At 46.4% G+C, this 13,722-nt stretch overlaps 1 protein-coding gene across 2 annotated transcripts in view; it reads left to right on the forward strand.

Annotated features, from left to right (window-relative positions):
* Positions 1 to 13,046, forward strand: part of Rnf121 (ring finger protein 121) — a 63,638-nt gene extending 50,592 nt beyond the window's left edge. For both annotated transcript variants that reach the window (XM_013014178.1, XM_013014179.1), the window contains 3 exons: positions 9,336 to 9,469; positions 10,255 to 10,356; positions 11,682 to 13,046. In XM_013014178.1, coding sequence (XP_012869632.1) covers positions 9,336 to 9,469; positions 10,255 to 10,356; positions 11,682 to 11,802 — 357 coding nt within the window. In that variant the 3' untranslated portion in view covers positions 11,803 to 13,046. The remainder of the gene's footprint in view (positions 1 to 9,335; positions 9,470 to 10,254; positions 10,357 to 11,681) is intronic.
* The last annotated feature ends 676 nt before the right edge of the window (positions 13,047 to 13,722 follow it).

Genomic DNA, 13,722 nt, shown 5'->3' on the forward strand with positions numbered 1-13,722 from the left:
TCAGGAGAGATGCCTAGAAGTGGTATGCCTGGGTCGTAAGGGAGGTCAATCTTTAGCTTTCTAAGGACCCTCCAGACTGCTTTCCAAAGTAGTTGTATAAATGTACATTCCCACCAGCAGTGTAATAGGGCTCCTCCTTCTCCGCATCCCCTCTAGCATTTGTCGTTGGGGTAAGGTGGCATCTGAGGGTTGTCCCTACTTGCATTCCCTTCACAACCAGGGATGGTAAACATTTCCTCATGTGTTTCTTTGCCATTTTTATCTCTTCTTCTGAGAAGTCTCTCTTTAGTTCCCTTGCCCATTTAGTAATTGGTTTGTTAGGTTTAGGAGGGATTAGTTTCTGGAGTTCCCTGTATATACTGGATATTATCCCTTTGTCTGATATATTGCTGGTAAATATTTCTTCCCAATTAGTTGGTTGTCTTTCTAGCTTGGTTGCTATCACCTATGCTCTTAATACTGCCTCCTGCCCCTCCAGATTGTTCAAGCTAGCATCACTTGCTTGATGGAAGAGAAAAACACTGAGGGATGAGATAAAATTCCTTCCTTAAAATTTGAAAAGCCAGATCTCAGATATCTCCTGGAGTTTTTAACTTTAGGGCCCTTGTAGGGAAAGAATATGTGCCTGGGCACAGTGTTGTATGTTGAAATTGCAAAAGTATTGAAAAAACAGAGATAACTCTTGCCTAAATTAACTTGACTCTCTCACGGAAAAGATTAGTATTAAAGGAACACCCACACATTTGAGGAAGTATTAATAGGAAGGAAAGATGCATGATAGTATGAACAAAAGAGCAGTGACATTTTAGTCTTGGCTCAAAGATAGCTTCCCCAAAGAAGCCACTAATGGGCTGAGTTCAACAGTGATTAGGGGTTAAGTGGCTGAAGAAGAGCGTTCCATGGAGAGATAATGGCTTGTGAGTCCTGTTGCTGGATAGGTAGGCATTGTGAGGAACTGAGGCCACAGTGGCTGGCTTAGAATGATGGAAATATCTAGAGAAATAGAAGCCAGATAAGAGAAAGACCTTAATGGCCAAATTAAATATTTTAATGTCTATACTAAACAGTGACAGGCTAAGATAAGGAATGATTTCACAGATTTGCATTTTGACCAAGCATTTTGACCACTGAGTAAAGAAAGCTTAGAGAGGGCTGGGAAGGTGGCTCAGTGGTAGAGTGCTTGCCTTGCATTCATGAGGCCCTGGGTTCGATTCCTCAGCACCACATAAGCAGAAAAAGCTGGAAGTGGCGCTGTGGCTCAAGTGGTAGAGCGTTAGCCTTGAGCTGAAGATCTGAAGAGCTGAGGGACAGCGCCCAGGCCCAGAGTTCAGGCCCCACAACCGCCCCCCCCCAAAAAAAAAAGAAGAAGAAAGCTTAGAGAGGGGCCCGCAGTGAGACTGGACTTCTTGAAGGGATAATTGTGGTCTTCTGGGCAACATAAAAGTGACTTCGATTGGAGTAGATTGTGGAAAGGGAGAGAAGCGACTGTTTGGAAAACATTTTAGAAGTGAAATTGACCGAACTTGGATATAGCTTGGTTTCTGAGACAGAAAGAGAAACTGTAAAGGCTGTGTGAGCCTCAGAGTTGATGATGGTTCCGTTGCCAGTGTTGAGTTGGTGCCTCTCACAGAAGAGGACCAGCCACAGACCATGAGGAGATGCTTTAGTCTTAAACTGTGGGTAAAGTCCTGAGTAAATATACCTAAGTTTTTCCAAAATGAAGATATTTTCCTTTTTTAAAAAATAAAAGTCAGCCAGGTGCCGATGACTCACGCCTGTAATCCTAGCTACTCAGAAGGCTGAGATCTGAGGATTGCAGTTCAAAGCCAGCCTGGGCAAGAAAGACTGTGAGACTCCTATCTCCAATAAACCACCAGAAAACTGGACGTGGTGCTGATGCTCAAGTGGTAGAGCGCTTGCCTTGAACTGAAGAGCTGAGGGACAGCGCTCAGGCCCAGAGTTCAAGCCCCACGACCGACAAAAAAATAAAAATTAAAAGTAGTGTATTCTGTGCATTGATTTAAACCACACAGAAGTACTCCCCATCTCACTGTCAGTCCAGACTCCCCCAGTCCCCAGCAAGACTGTTCCCATCATCCTGGGGAACATTCATCAAGTGTTAGGCCTCACTGTGGAGAGACTGATTTTCTCTTTCCTGTGTTTAGAAAAAATTGGAAAAAAAATTATATTGGATCACTTTATAAGTCACTGTTAGGGTTTGGATATAGTTTTAATGTGTCCTCCAAGAGTTCTGTGTTAGAGGCTGAGTCCTCAATGTGGAAGTGTTGAGATAGTGGGACTTTAAGAGATGAGGCCAAGGGCTGGCAATGTGGCTTAGGGGTAGCATGCTTGCCTAGCATTCAGAAAGCCCTGGGTTCAATTCCTCAGCACCATATAAACAGAAAAAGCTAGAAGTGGCGCTGTGGTAGAGTGATAGCCTTGAGCAAAAAGAAGCTCAGTGGGCTGGGAAAGTGGCTCAGTGGTAGAGCGCTTGCCTCTTATGCATGAGGCCCTGGGTTTGATTCCTCAGCACCACATAAACAGAAAAGGCCAGAAGTGGTGCTGTGGCTGAAGTGGTAGAGTGCTAGCCTTGAGCTGAAGAGCTGAGGGACAGCACCCAGGACCAGAGTTCAAGATCCATGACCCCCCCCAAAAAAAAAATCTGAAAAAGAAGCTCTGTGACAGTGCCCAGGTGCTGAGTTCAAGCCCCAGGACTGGCAAGAAAACAAAAACAAACAAAACCACAAAGACACAAAGAGATGAGGCCAGTGGAAGGTTACCAGGAGCATGAAGTGTTGTAATGCGGAGTCTTCACCCCGCACATGCTGTGCTGTTTGGACTTTAAGCTTCCAAAACTGTGAGCTAAATAAATCTCTTCCTTACAAATCCCTAGCCTCAGGCATGTTGTTATAGTAATGAAACAGACTGACACAACAGCCTAACAGATTCTTTTTTGAGCAACTATTCTATATTTTAACTTCATTTCAGTCTTTATCTATTTGTGTAGACTTCATATTGTACTTTCACCAGCTCACTCACCAGAAGAGATTTCCTGGCCCTGAAGTGTCTAATTATTGACTTCATACTTGTTACCCGCCATTCACTAAGATTGCTACTGTGGCATAGCAGCTTTTTATAGCAACTTTTGCTAGTATTTTCTTTACCCTCTACTTTCCTTTTCTTCTCTTGTTTGTGTAAGACCAATTTTGTGATTAGCCCAGGTTTTTGCCAACTTTATCTCAAGGCTATTATCAGCTGTCAGTTAAAGCGTAGCCTTAATTTCCACAGGCAGATCAGTAATAACTAGTTATGGAATTTCCTTTTTTCTAGACAGACTGAGCTCAGAATTGATCATACATTAGCTTCTCCCCCAGGAGAGGAATCATTACAATTGGATCCCCAAGTGGGATTTGAGCTAGGTCCTCTTTGCGCGCTAGGAAGAATTATTAGGGACTTTAGTGATTGAAAGTAGTCATCTCTAATGGTGATGTGACAGTTCCCTACAAATGATAAATTCCAGCTTCACCAGAAGGTGGTAGGATCATTTCTGATTGAGGTAGAGACTATCTCACACTCACCAGTGCGTGCCAGTCCTGGTACTTGAATTTAGGGCCTGGACACTGTCCAGGGCTAGCACTCACTGTACTACTTGAGCCACAACACTACTTTTAACCTTTTCTGTTTATGTGGTACTGAGGAATCAAACCCAGGGCTTCATGCATGCTAGGCAAGCACTCTACCACTAAGCCAAATTCTCAGCCCTCTTGATCTCTTGTATTATCTTTCTTTATGAGATCTCAGTCGTCTTCCTCTAGCACTCCACACATTCATGCTAATTCATTCATTAATAGTCTGACCTAAGGAAAAACCCTGGTACCTTCCTCTGTCTCTGAGCAGAGGCTCATAAGGGTGCATCATATCTGTCTTTATTGAAGGGTTGAGGATGCTAGCAGGAAAACAAACTAAATTTGAGTTGTTAAGATTTTTTGCTTTCCAGTGCTTCAATACCACCTTCTGTGGCCCTCAGCCTCCTACCTTCATGCCTCCACCTCCTGGAGTTCACATCTAGTCAACTACTATCTTCCTGGTGTCTAGATCTAAATTCTGTGTCTCTGACAAAAACATGCCTTCCCTTCTTCATTCCTCAGGCCAGTCTTCTACTGTCTTATATGAGGAGCTACTTCGTTAGGTAGTGGCATAGAAAATAGAAGGCCAGGGCTGGAAGGTAACTCAGTGGTAGAGTGCTTGCCTTGTATGCATGAGGCCCTGGGTTCGATTCCTCAGCACCACATAAGCAGAAAAAGCCGGAAGTGGTTCTGTGGCTCAAGTAGTAGAGTGCTAGCCTTGATCTGAAGAGCTGAGGGACAGCGCCCAGGCCCAGAGTTCAGGCTCCATGACCAACCAAAAAAAAAGAGAGAGAAAGAGAGAGAGAAAAAGAAAATAGAAGGCCCTTTTAGAAGACTCATTGGTTTATCCTAAGGAATGTGACCTTTCTGACCCTAGACAAGTAGTGTGCTGCTTTCCAGGGGGAGTGTCCTGGGAAGACTGGGAATCACCAGGCATTCGTTTGTTCATTGTTTATACATCAGTGAGATTTCCCACTTGGCTGGTATTCTGCCAGAGCTTAGATGCCAATCGATCGCACCTCATGGATGTGGGCAAGGGGCCTGCAACGTGGGATAGCGATTGCCTCTGCTCTTTCCAACCCTGAGAATCCCCAGAGTCTATTATTTATGTCAGTCTTTACTAGAAACACCTTAACGACTGCAAACTGAATTTCAAGAATATTGATGTTTATGAACTCAGAATCTGATGTCTTGAGGAAGGTAGGAAACTTCACTCTTCCCTGTCTGGTCTAATTTTCTCCTTTATTTATTCAAGTGGTCGTGATTTCTCAGCCACAAACACTGTATGCCAGGTGAGCAGGTTCAGCCTTTGCCAGCACTAGCATTGCCTGTTTCCAGTAGCAGTCCTAATCATTTGGTTTTAATTGTCCTAAATATGTAACGTAGAATTTACTATCATAAGCCTTTTTTTCCTTCTGTTTTTTTGGAGCGGGGGATGGGTAGTGGGAGGAGAAGGCAGTGCTGGGTTCAGACCCAGAGCCTCACATGCTAAACAAGTGCTTTTCCACTGAGCTGCACCTCTGCCCACCACTTTAATTATAAGGATACATTTCACTGACATCAAGTACATTTACATCTGCAGTAATCATTGTCATTGGTTTCCAGAACTTTTTTGGTCTGAATCTACTCTTATCTCTGGATGTATTTGATCTGGTCAAGCACTTCATAGGAGAGGAATCACACAGTCTTGTATCTTTTTGTAACTGGTTTATTTCACTTAGCATCACATCCTCAAGATTCATTTTTGTTGTGTGTCAGAATGTCCTGCCCTTTTAAGGCTGAATAATACTCCATTTTGTGTACATACCACATTTTCACTTTGCCATTTTTCATAGTCCTTTGCACATTCTAAGATCACAATTTCTGCCTCAGAGAGTCACAGATGGTTTTGCAACTATTTGCCTCCAGGTCAGGAAATACATCTAATTCATCTTTCTCAGCACGCTTCTGTCTGAGAATGGTTTGGTCTAAAGAGATCCTGTAGTTACCTAATTGTTAAGGTTCCTAAAAGAAACCATGGGATTAAGATTGGGATAATCCTGCCAGGCGCCAGTGGCTCATGCCTGTAATCCTAGCTACTCAGGAGTCTGAAATCTGAGGATTGCAGTTCAATGCCAGCCCAGGCAGGAAAGTCTGTCAGACTCTTATCTCCAATAAACTGCCAGAAAAATGGAAATGGCGCTGTGGCTCAAGTGGTAGAGTGCTAGCCTTGAGTTGAAGAGCTGAGAGACAGTGCCCAGGCCCAGACTTCAAGCCCCACGACCACAAAAGAAAAAAAAAAAAAAAAGATTGGGATGATCCTGGTTTGAGATAGCCCTAGCAAAAAGTTACTGAGATCCTGTCTCAACAAATAAGCTGAATGTGGTGGGATATTCCCAAGATCTAAGCTCTGCGGGTGGTGTAAGTAGAAGGATCACAGTCTAGGCTGGCTTGGCCAAAAAATGTGAGACCCTGTTACAAAAAATATAAGGCAAAAGAGTTGGGAGGTGATAGAAGTGGTAGAGGTCCTGAATTCAAATCTCAGCACTACCAACAAAAAGAAATGAAACTTTTAGGTTTCCTTACTGTATTGACCAGCATTCCCAAGTCCTTTATACTCTTCTCTGTTTAGTGTAGAATAGTTGTTGGTTTCATGTCACATGGAAATGTCTGTAACCTGAACTAAAAGTGACTCTTCTTTGGGTTAGGAGACAACTTTTTTTTTCCCCCAAGCTGGTCACAGTACAGTCATAAGCTTGTGATATGCTGTCTTAAGCTCTTGATAGCCAGTCATTATAGTTTAATTCACACCAAAAGCCATACTGGGGACAGGATGCTAGCTGTGAGAATCATGCTCCGAAGCCAGCCCAGGCATCTCCACCTCAGTGTCCTGTCCAGACTTTTCCTGAGTTCTGTGACCATGGGGATCCTAGGGACTTTCTAACTTGACAGACTGTGTTGAAACAGCCTATGTGATTTAATCCTGACACATAGTCACATTGGCTTCTGGTGGGGCATTCCAGAAACCAGAGTTCTAACAGACATTTCCTTGGACTTCCCTTCTACTGTCCTTACCTCCTTGAAGTCCCCTTTGATCGTGTAGCCTTTGGCCCAGCATCCTGGCATCAGAATTCTGGCATAAATTGAAGTAAAACCCTTTCTCAGCACCAGCCCACCTCTGAGGTTGGAGTGTTCCAAATTCTGTTACTTCAGTGTAATGAGCCAGCATAAGTAGCCGTGCTCCTGGACTCGGCTAGAGCTGACCCAGACCTTTGCCATCTCTTCTCTTACTCAATTGATGGAACCTAAATTCTAAGCCAGTAGTTGAAACCCCAGTACCACCAATAAAAGGAATTCTAAGCTAGAAAACATTCCAGAAAAGGCTTTCTTTAATTTCTTCTAACTATGGCCTACCATTCACCTTTTCACTCAATTAACAGGCTAGCAGTTCAAATGAAAATAGGCATTGGCTGAGGGTCTGTTGTATTCCCCAGCCAAGCCAGGCTCTTCTAGGAGTCCCAGTTTATGCTGTTGTCTTTCCTGATCAGCTGTGTCACTAAGTGCCCAGGAGACCCTAAACAGGGTCCTGAGCCTTGGGCCTCTCAGAGGAACTCTGTGGTACTAATGTGAGATTCTAGCTTTTGAGAACTGCACAGTGTATAGACTCCAAAGATCTTGGCATCTCCCTGTCCTCTCTGTTGCCTTTTGCACTTGATGGACAAATCAGAAACTTAGGGATAACTGGCAGTCAGTGAGCAGAGCAGGCCTTCCTGTGACATGTAACAATGTTGATGGGGAGCTGTGAGCAGTAGGGTGGATAGGATGTGAACAGTAGTTAGAGGGTCTGGGTACTGATCCTACGTTGTTTCTTTTCTTTCCTGTTTTTTTTTTTTTTTTTTTGGTTGGTCGTGAGGCCTGAACTCTGGGCTTAGGCGCTGTCCCTCAGCTCTTCAGCTCAAGGCTAGCACTCTACCACTTGAGCCACAGCACCACTTCCGGCTTTTTTCTGGTTATGTGGTGCTGAGGAATTGAACTCAGGGCCTCATGCATGCAAGGCAAGCACTCTACCACTCAGCCACCTTTCCAGCCCAGGTTTTGGTTTTGCCAGTGAGGAGATAGTTACAGTGTTTTTTGACAGTGAGCTCAATTTGAGCTACTTAGTGTTTTCAAGCAGATAAAGGCAGGGATCTCTGTATTCATGGACTTATGGGCAATGTAGCATCCCACCTCTGCCCCTTGATCCCTCTTGGGATGAAGTCATGGGATTTTTTATTTCCTCTGTGTATGTGTGTCAGCCATTCCTAGAGCTTGAACTCAAGGCCTGAGCATTGTACCTGAGCCTTTTTGCTCAAAGCTAGCACTCTACAATTTGAGCCACAGCTCCACTTCTGGAATTTTGGTAGTTAATTAGAGTTAATAATCTCACAGACTTTTCCTGCCTAGCTTGCCTTTGAATCATTATCCTCAGATCTCAGCCTCTTGAGTAGTTAGGATTAGAGGCACAAGCCACCAGCATCCAATTTCTTCCTTTTCCTTTTCCTTCCTTCCTTCCTTTTCCTTATTGTAGTACAGACTTTAAGAGAGATGGCAGTAATAGGTGTAGAGTCCGCTTTAATGAGTGCTTGTACTCGGGGAGAGGTCTGGACTCTTACCTACTTGTTCTCATGGCCGAGAGGCTGTTTCTGAGAAGGACAGTTTAGGATGTGGGCTCCCTTCTAGGTTTAGTGGGCGTTCTGGCAGGCACATCTGTGTCTGTTCTGGGGAGCCCAATTCGTCTTCCCTTTTTCCTTGTCAAGGGCTGTGTTCCTGTTTCCCTGGCCGCTCCACCCCCAACTCACCTTAGGGCCATTTTTTAACTAACATAGGTGGCTTTGGCTTTTTTAGAGACAATTCAATGGAAACAAAAAAGAAAGAAAAGGAAGAATGGATGGATAGAAGAGAGGGAGGGAGGAAATACAAATTATATATATTAGAACTTTATTCCTTTTTATGGCTGTGTTATGTATCATATTCTATTTACATGTTCATCGGTTGTATACTGGGTTGTTACACTTTTAGGCTGTTATGAATAATGCTGCTGTGAGCATTGACATTTAAATATCTAGTTGGCTTTTGTTTTTACTCCCCCCCCCCAATCCTGGGGCCTGGTCTCTGGGCTTGGGCACTGTCCCTGAGTTTCTTCTTTTTTGGGGGGGGGGTCCTGTGGTGGGGCCTGAACTCTGGGCCTGGGTGCTGTCTCTCAGCTCTTCAGCTCAAGGCTAGTGCTCTACCACTTGAGCCACAGCGCCACTTCCGTTTTTTTTCTTTTTGCTTATGTGGTGCTGAGGAATTGAACCCAGGGCCTCATGCATGCAAGGCAAGAGCTCTACCACTGAGCCACCTTCCCAGCCCTGTCCCTGAGCTGCTTTTAGCTCAATGCTAGCACTCTACCACTTGAGCCACAACACTACTTCCAGCTTTTTCTGTTTATGTGGTGCTGAGGAATGGAACCCAGGGCTTCATGGATGCCAAGCAGGTACTCTACCACTGAACATGTTCCTAGCCCCTACTCTGTCCCTTTCTCTGCTGTCTGTTCAGCCAACATAAGCTCTATATAGCTTTCGGAAGGTGTTCTGTATCTCTCCCTGACACCTTGCCTCCTTTCAGAAGACCCTAGGCTTCTGCGATGCCTTCCCACTGTGGCAGGTTCTCATGGCTTTCCTGTCCTTCTCTCTTGCTCTTCTCCTCCAGTTCTACAGTGAGTCAGGCATGCCTACCAAACACCTTTCGGACAGCGTGTGTGCCGTGTGTGGACAGCAGATCTTTGTGGACGTCAGTGAAGAGGGCATCATTGAGAACACGTACAGACTGTCCTGCAATCATGTGTATCCTGCTTTCCTGGTGCTCCTGGACCCCATCTCTCCTAAGACTACACTCTAGTCAGGGGTGGTTGTGACTTTAGACAGAGTTTGAGTGTAAGAAAACCATAAAACTGCAGTTTTCCTCACCCTTGTGCTGTCTGTATGGAAGGAATGGTAATAGATTGCCAGGTCAAAGAGAGCCTGAGCCTGTGCTAGCTGACCTAAGATCAGTTATCACAGGGAAGGACCTTTAATGGGATCCCTCAGTTTACAATCAAATCCCCATTCTAAATAACACTTCTCCTATATGTCTTATATTTGCTGTGTTATGTTGGGAGGTCATGTGTAATATTTTATTTTGTCCTACAGCAAACATGTAATGTTGGGATCATTATCCCTGTTCCATGTGTGAAGAAACCTTTGGTTGAGAGAGAAAAGACTTGCTCAAAATTCCATAGTTTATAAGAAGTGAGGTCAGCCAGGCTCCAGTAGCTCATACCTGTAATCCTAACTACTCAAGAGTCTGAGATCTGAGGATTGCGGTTTGAAGCCAGCCTGGGCAGAAATGTCCCCATGAGACTCCTGTCTCCAATTAGCCACTTAAAAACCGGGAGTGGCGCTGTTGCTCAAGAGGTAGAGGGCTAGCCTTGAGCGTAGAGGCTCAGGCATAGCACCCCAGCTCTGAGTTCAAGCCCTACAACTGACAAAAAAAAAAAAAAAAAGTGAAGCCAGAATTGGAACCTTTCTAAACCTGGTGCTGTGTGTATTATCCTGGCTTCCCACCACTTGCCTTAACCAACGACGCTCAGATTCCATGAGTTTTGTATCCGTGGGTGGTGCATTGTGGGAAAGAAGCAGACGTGCCCCTATTGCAAAGAGAAGGTAGACCTGAAGAGGATGTTCAGCAATCCGTATCCTTTGTTTGGGTCCTTGTTGGGAATGGAGGGTGGGAAGAAAATACTGGCCCATGTGAGCAAGTGTCTGGGTTTTCCTGGGCCTTGTCCCCAACCTGGAGCAAACCTACGATTCAGTTTGGCTGCTTTGGCTGTTCCTGGGAAGTTGCCGTGTCACATGGGGTGGGATCCAAGCTTCCCATCATAAACTATAGTAATGGCTGTCCCCATTTACTTGTGTGCTTCCTTTGTACCTCTCTTGTAACTGCTCATTCCATGTGCTGGCAACTTTGACCTGGATATAATTTACAAGTGAAACCGTTTAGTGATTGAGAACTTTGTGCACGGTTATCCAAGGAGCCATTCCTTACCTGTTTCATGTGGCTAGAGATTGGATCTGTGAGTATGGAGGAGCTGCAAGGCAAAGGAGCAGCTGAGGGGCGCCTTCTCCATCCATTGTGAACTTGGGACCTGTCTCCCGACCTAGCCTCCACTCCTTTCCCCAGCCACTCTCCAGCTCTCCCTCCACTTCCAGCGGGGCTGTGCTCACCGGGGTTCTCATGGAACATTACATTCTTAGCACACGCTCACAGTCCTTGAACAGGAGATTCTGGCCTCCTCCTTTCAGGTGTTCTGTTTCATTCTTCTTGGGCCCAGTTTAGGAGGAACAGTTGTAATTCCATAGCCGTGCTGAAACTTGGGGTTTCCTTAGCTCTCAGAGACATGGGCCAAGCGGGGGTTTCCCCACAGTTTCATGAACTTTCTCTATACTTTCCTTGGAGCTGGACTTGCCAGGCTCGCTCCCCCACCCCCCTTTCCAGCATTTAGATCTAAAGTTAAAAGAAAGAGCCCCCGTGGGGGTTATTTGCACCCACAGGGCCTCCTTCGAGGCTTTGCCAGGACTATCCTCTTGATCCCTGTTCCCTTCTGCTCTGTCCCTGGAATCAGCCTCCTCTTAACAAATTTGCATACCAGAAGAACCTTTGGGGTTACCTTATCCCACTTCCATCCTTCTTACAGCCATGGTCACAGGTACGTTTGCAGCATACCTATAGATCCCAGGCTTCTTTCTTATACTAACAGGCTCAGAGAAATCGATACACAAGGCCTCCATGGTTGTGAAGAGTTGTTTCACCTCTCTGCCTTCATGCTGTCTCCAGTCCCTGCTTCTCTCCTCCCTCCATTCTCAGCCTTTGGCTCTTATTTTCAACATGGAGGGAAGAGAGCCTTCTTCTAGACTAGAGCCGTGGGAACATGTGGGCAGGTCCAAGGAGGGTCTTCCCACGGTGCTGGGTGATGTTAACAGTCTCACATGTAGCCTCTAATCCTTAACACGCCGACAGCTGGGAGAGGCCTCATGTCATGTATGGACAGCTGTTGGACTGGCTTCGATACTTGGTAGCCTGGCAACCTGTCATCATTGGCCTGGTGCAAGGCATCAACTACGTCCTGGGTCTGGAATAGTCAGGGAGAGCATCCATGAAGAACCCACCCCACCTGCCGTGGACCTCAGGGCACTCTCCTCGCTGCCCACGAAGACCTGTGCGGGAAAGACTCAAAGGGGTGCTTGGGTCACTCAGGACCTCTCTGGCTGTGTCCGGGCTGGGGAGGGATATGAGAACCAGCCAGTGGAGCTGTCAACAGTGGGGTGGGGTGGGGTGGGGGGGGAGGCTTTTTAAAAGAAAACTATTTTGATGAATATATTTAAAAACCTTTTTTATTGTGGAGCAGAGGAGTTACCCCCTCCAGGTCTCACCCTGCCTGAGCAGGGCTGGGGCAGAGCCATGATGTTTTTGGTTTAAAGAAGCCTCACCTCTGGCTGAGAGCACTATTGGTTCTCAGGTAGCTGAGAGTCTCTGCCTGCATATTCCCTTTCTTTCCTTCCCTTCCCTTCGCTTTCCTTTCTTTCCTTTTCTGTGGGGTTCAAGTGTGGTGCACTCAGTGTCGAAGAGCTGAAAAGCTCAGACTGGTGCCACAGTTGAGCACTAAGGGGGCTTCCTTGCTGCCCAGTGTAGGACTTAGGATGGGTATTGAGTTTGATTCTGTCTCCCCTGTCCAGGAGCTAAACACAGGGTGGGGCAACTGGGACCTCATCAGTCACTTTTCCCAGGGAAGCCCAGGCCTCAGGATTCATTGATGATGTGTTTTGGGATAACTGAAAGAAACCGCACCACGGATAACCTGCCCTGAGCAGGCTGTCTTCATCCAGGAACAGAGGCCATCTGGTTTTGGGGTAACTGTTGGTGTGATTGAAGGCCTCTTGTACAGGTTGATCCATCAGTAAGGATATGTGCCAAAGGCCGGTGTGCACATCACTTCCTTCCTGACAGCCTGAGCGAGGGTGTATACATGTGTGTATGTGTGTAGCAGGACTACGACAGATGTCAACTTCGTCACTTGTCACACTGTGTCCTTGAAGCTAGTGAGGGATTCCCAGCGGAGGGAGCAGCCCTGTGTGAGCGTCATTGTTCATGAGCCCTGCCTGGTGACATGATAACATGAGAGTGGTGGATGGGAGGGAAGGCAGACAAGGCCTACCTGAGTGCAGGTTTTGCATAGGGGCTTCCAGGCAGAAGCCGCTAGGAATTTGGAAGTGGAAGGGCACCAGTGCCCATCATCGCTGTGTTTCAAGGGAATATGGCCCAGGGTGGCTGCCTCTTCAAGGGCAGTATCTTGTCACTTGTGTGAATAAAGCTCCATGAGCTGGGTTGGAAAGTTGACTTCTTCTTTTCCTGGGGCACGTGGGGTTGTCATGCTCCTCCCTCACTGAGAGATGGGCATGGGATGGTTAGTGTTGCCCTCAGAATGCTGTGTTCTTCTCCTGGATTAGGGTTTAGGATGCCTCTGCACGCTGCCACCCCCCTCCCTCAAGGTCAGTCTCAGCTTGGGTGTCTCTCACCCATCTGTGGCTTTGCATAGTACCCATGCCCTCGCTTGCACTCTGAGCCCATCCTCAGGGCAATGAAGACTGGTCAGAGGGCCCAGAGATCACTTTTGTCCTCCCTAAAAAGCATATTTAGCAGTCCAGCATTCCACAACTTCCCAGTGGCCACCTCTGATCTTGTTTCCTCTCTGATAGAGACCCAGTCCCTTTCCCTGCCATTAGCACCTAGTCCCCCGTGGACTCTTCCAGAGCACCCAAGTAGCCTTCCTCCCTGAGCAACTTGTGGAGATTTGGTGGTCCTGGGAGGACTTTTCTCTGCAACCTAGAAGCCTCTGGGCAGGAGGTAGGCAGAATTGCTGAGGATCTGAAATGTGAACTTGGCATCAAAAGAAAAGGACAGGGATTTTAGTCTACACCTGAATCTGTCCATGCGCCTGATGTGTCCTCCAAGCCCCTTCCTCCCCCTTACCCCACCCCCCGCTTGAACTCTGGGCCTGGGC

Source organism: Dipodomys ordii, unplaced genomic scaffold, assembly GCF_000151885.1.
Source record: "Dipodomys ordii isolate 6190 unplaced genomic scaffold, Dord_2.0 Scaffold22, whole genome shotgun sequence".
NCBI lineage: Eukaryota > Metazoa > Chordata > Mammalia > Rodentia > Heteromyidae > Dipodomys > Dipodomys ordii.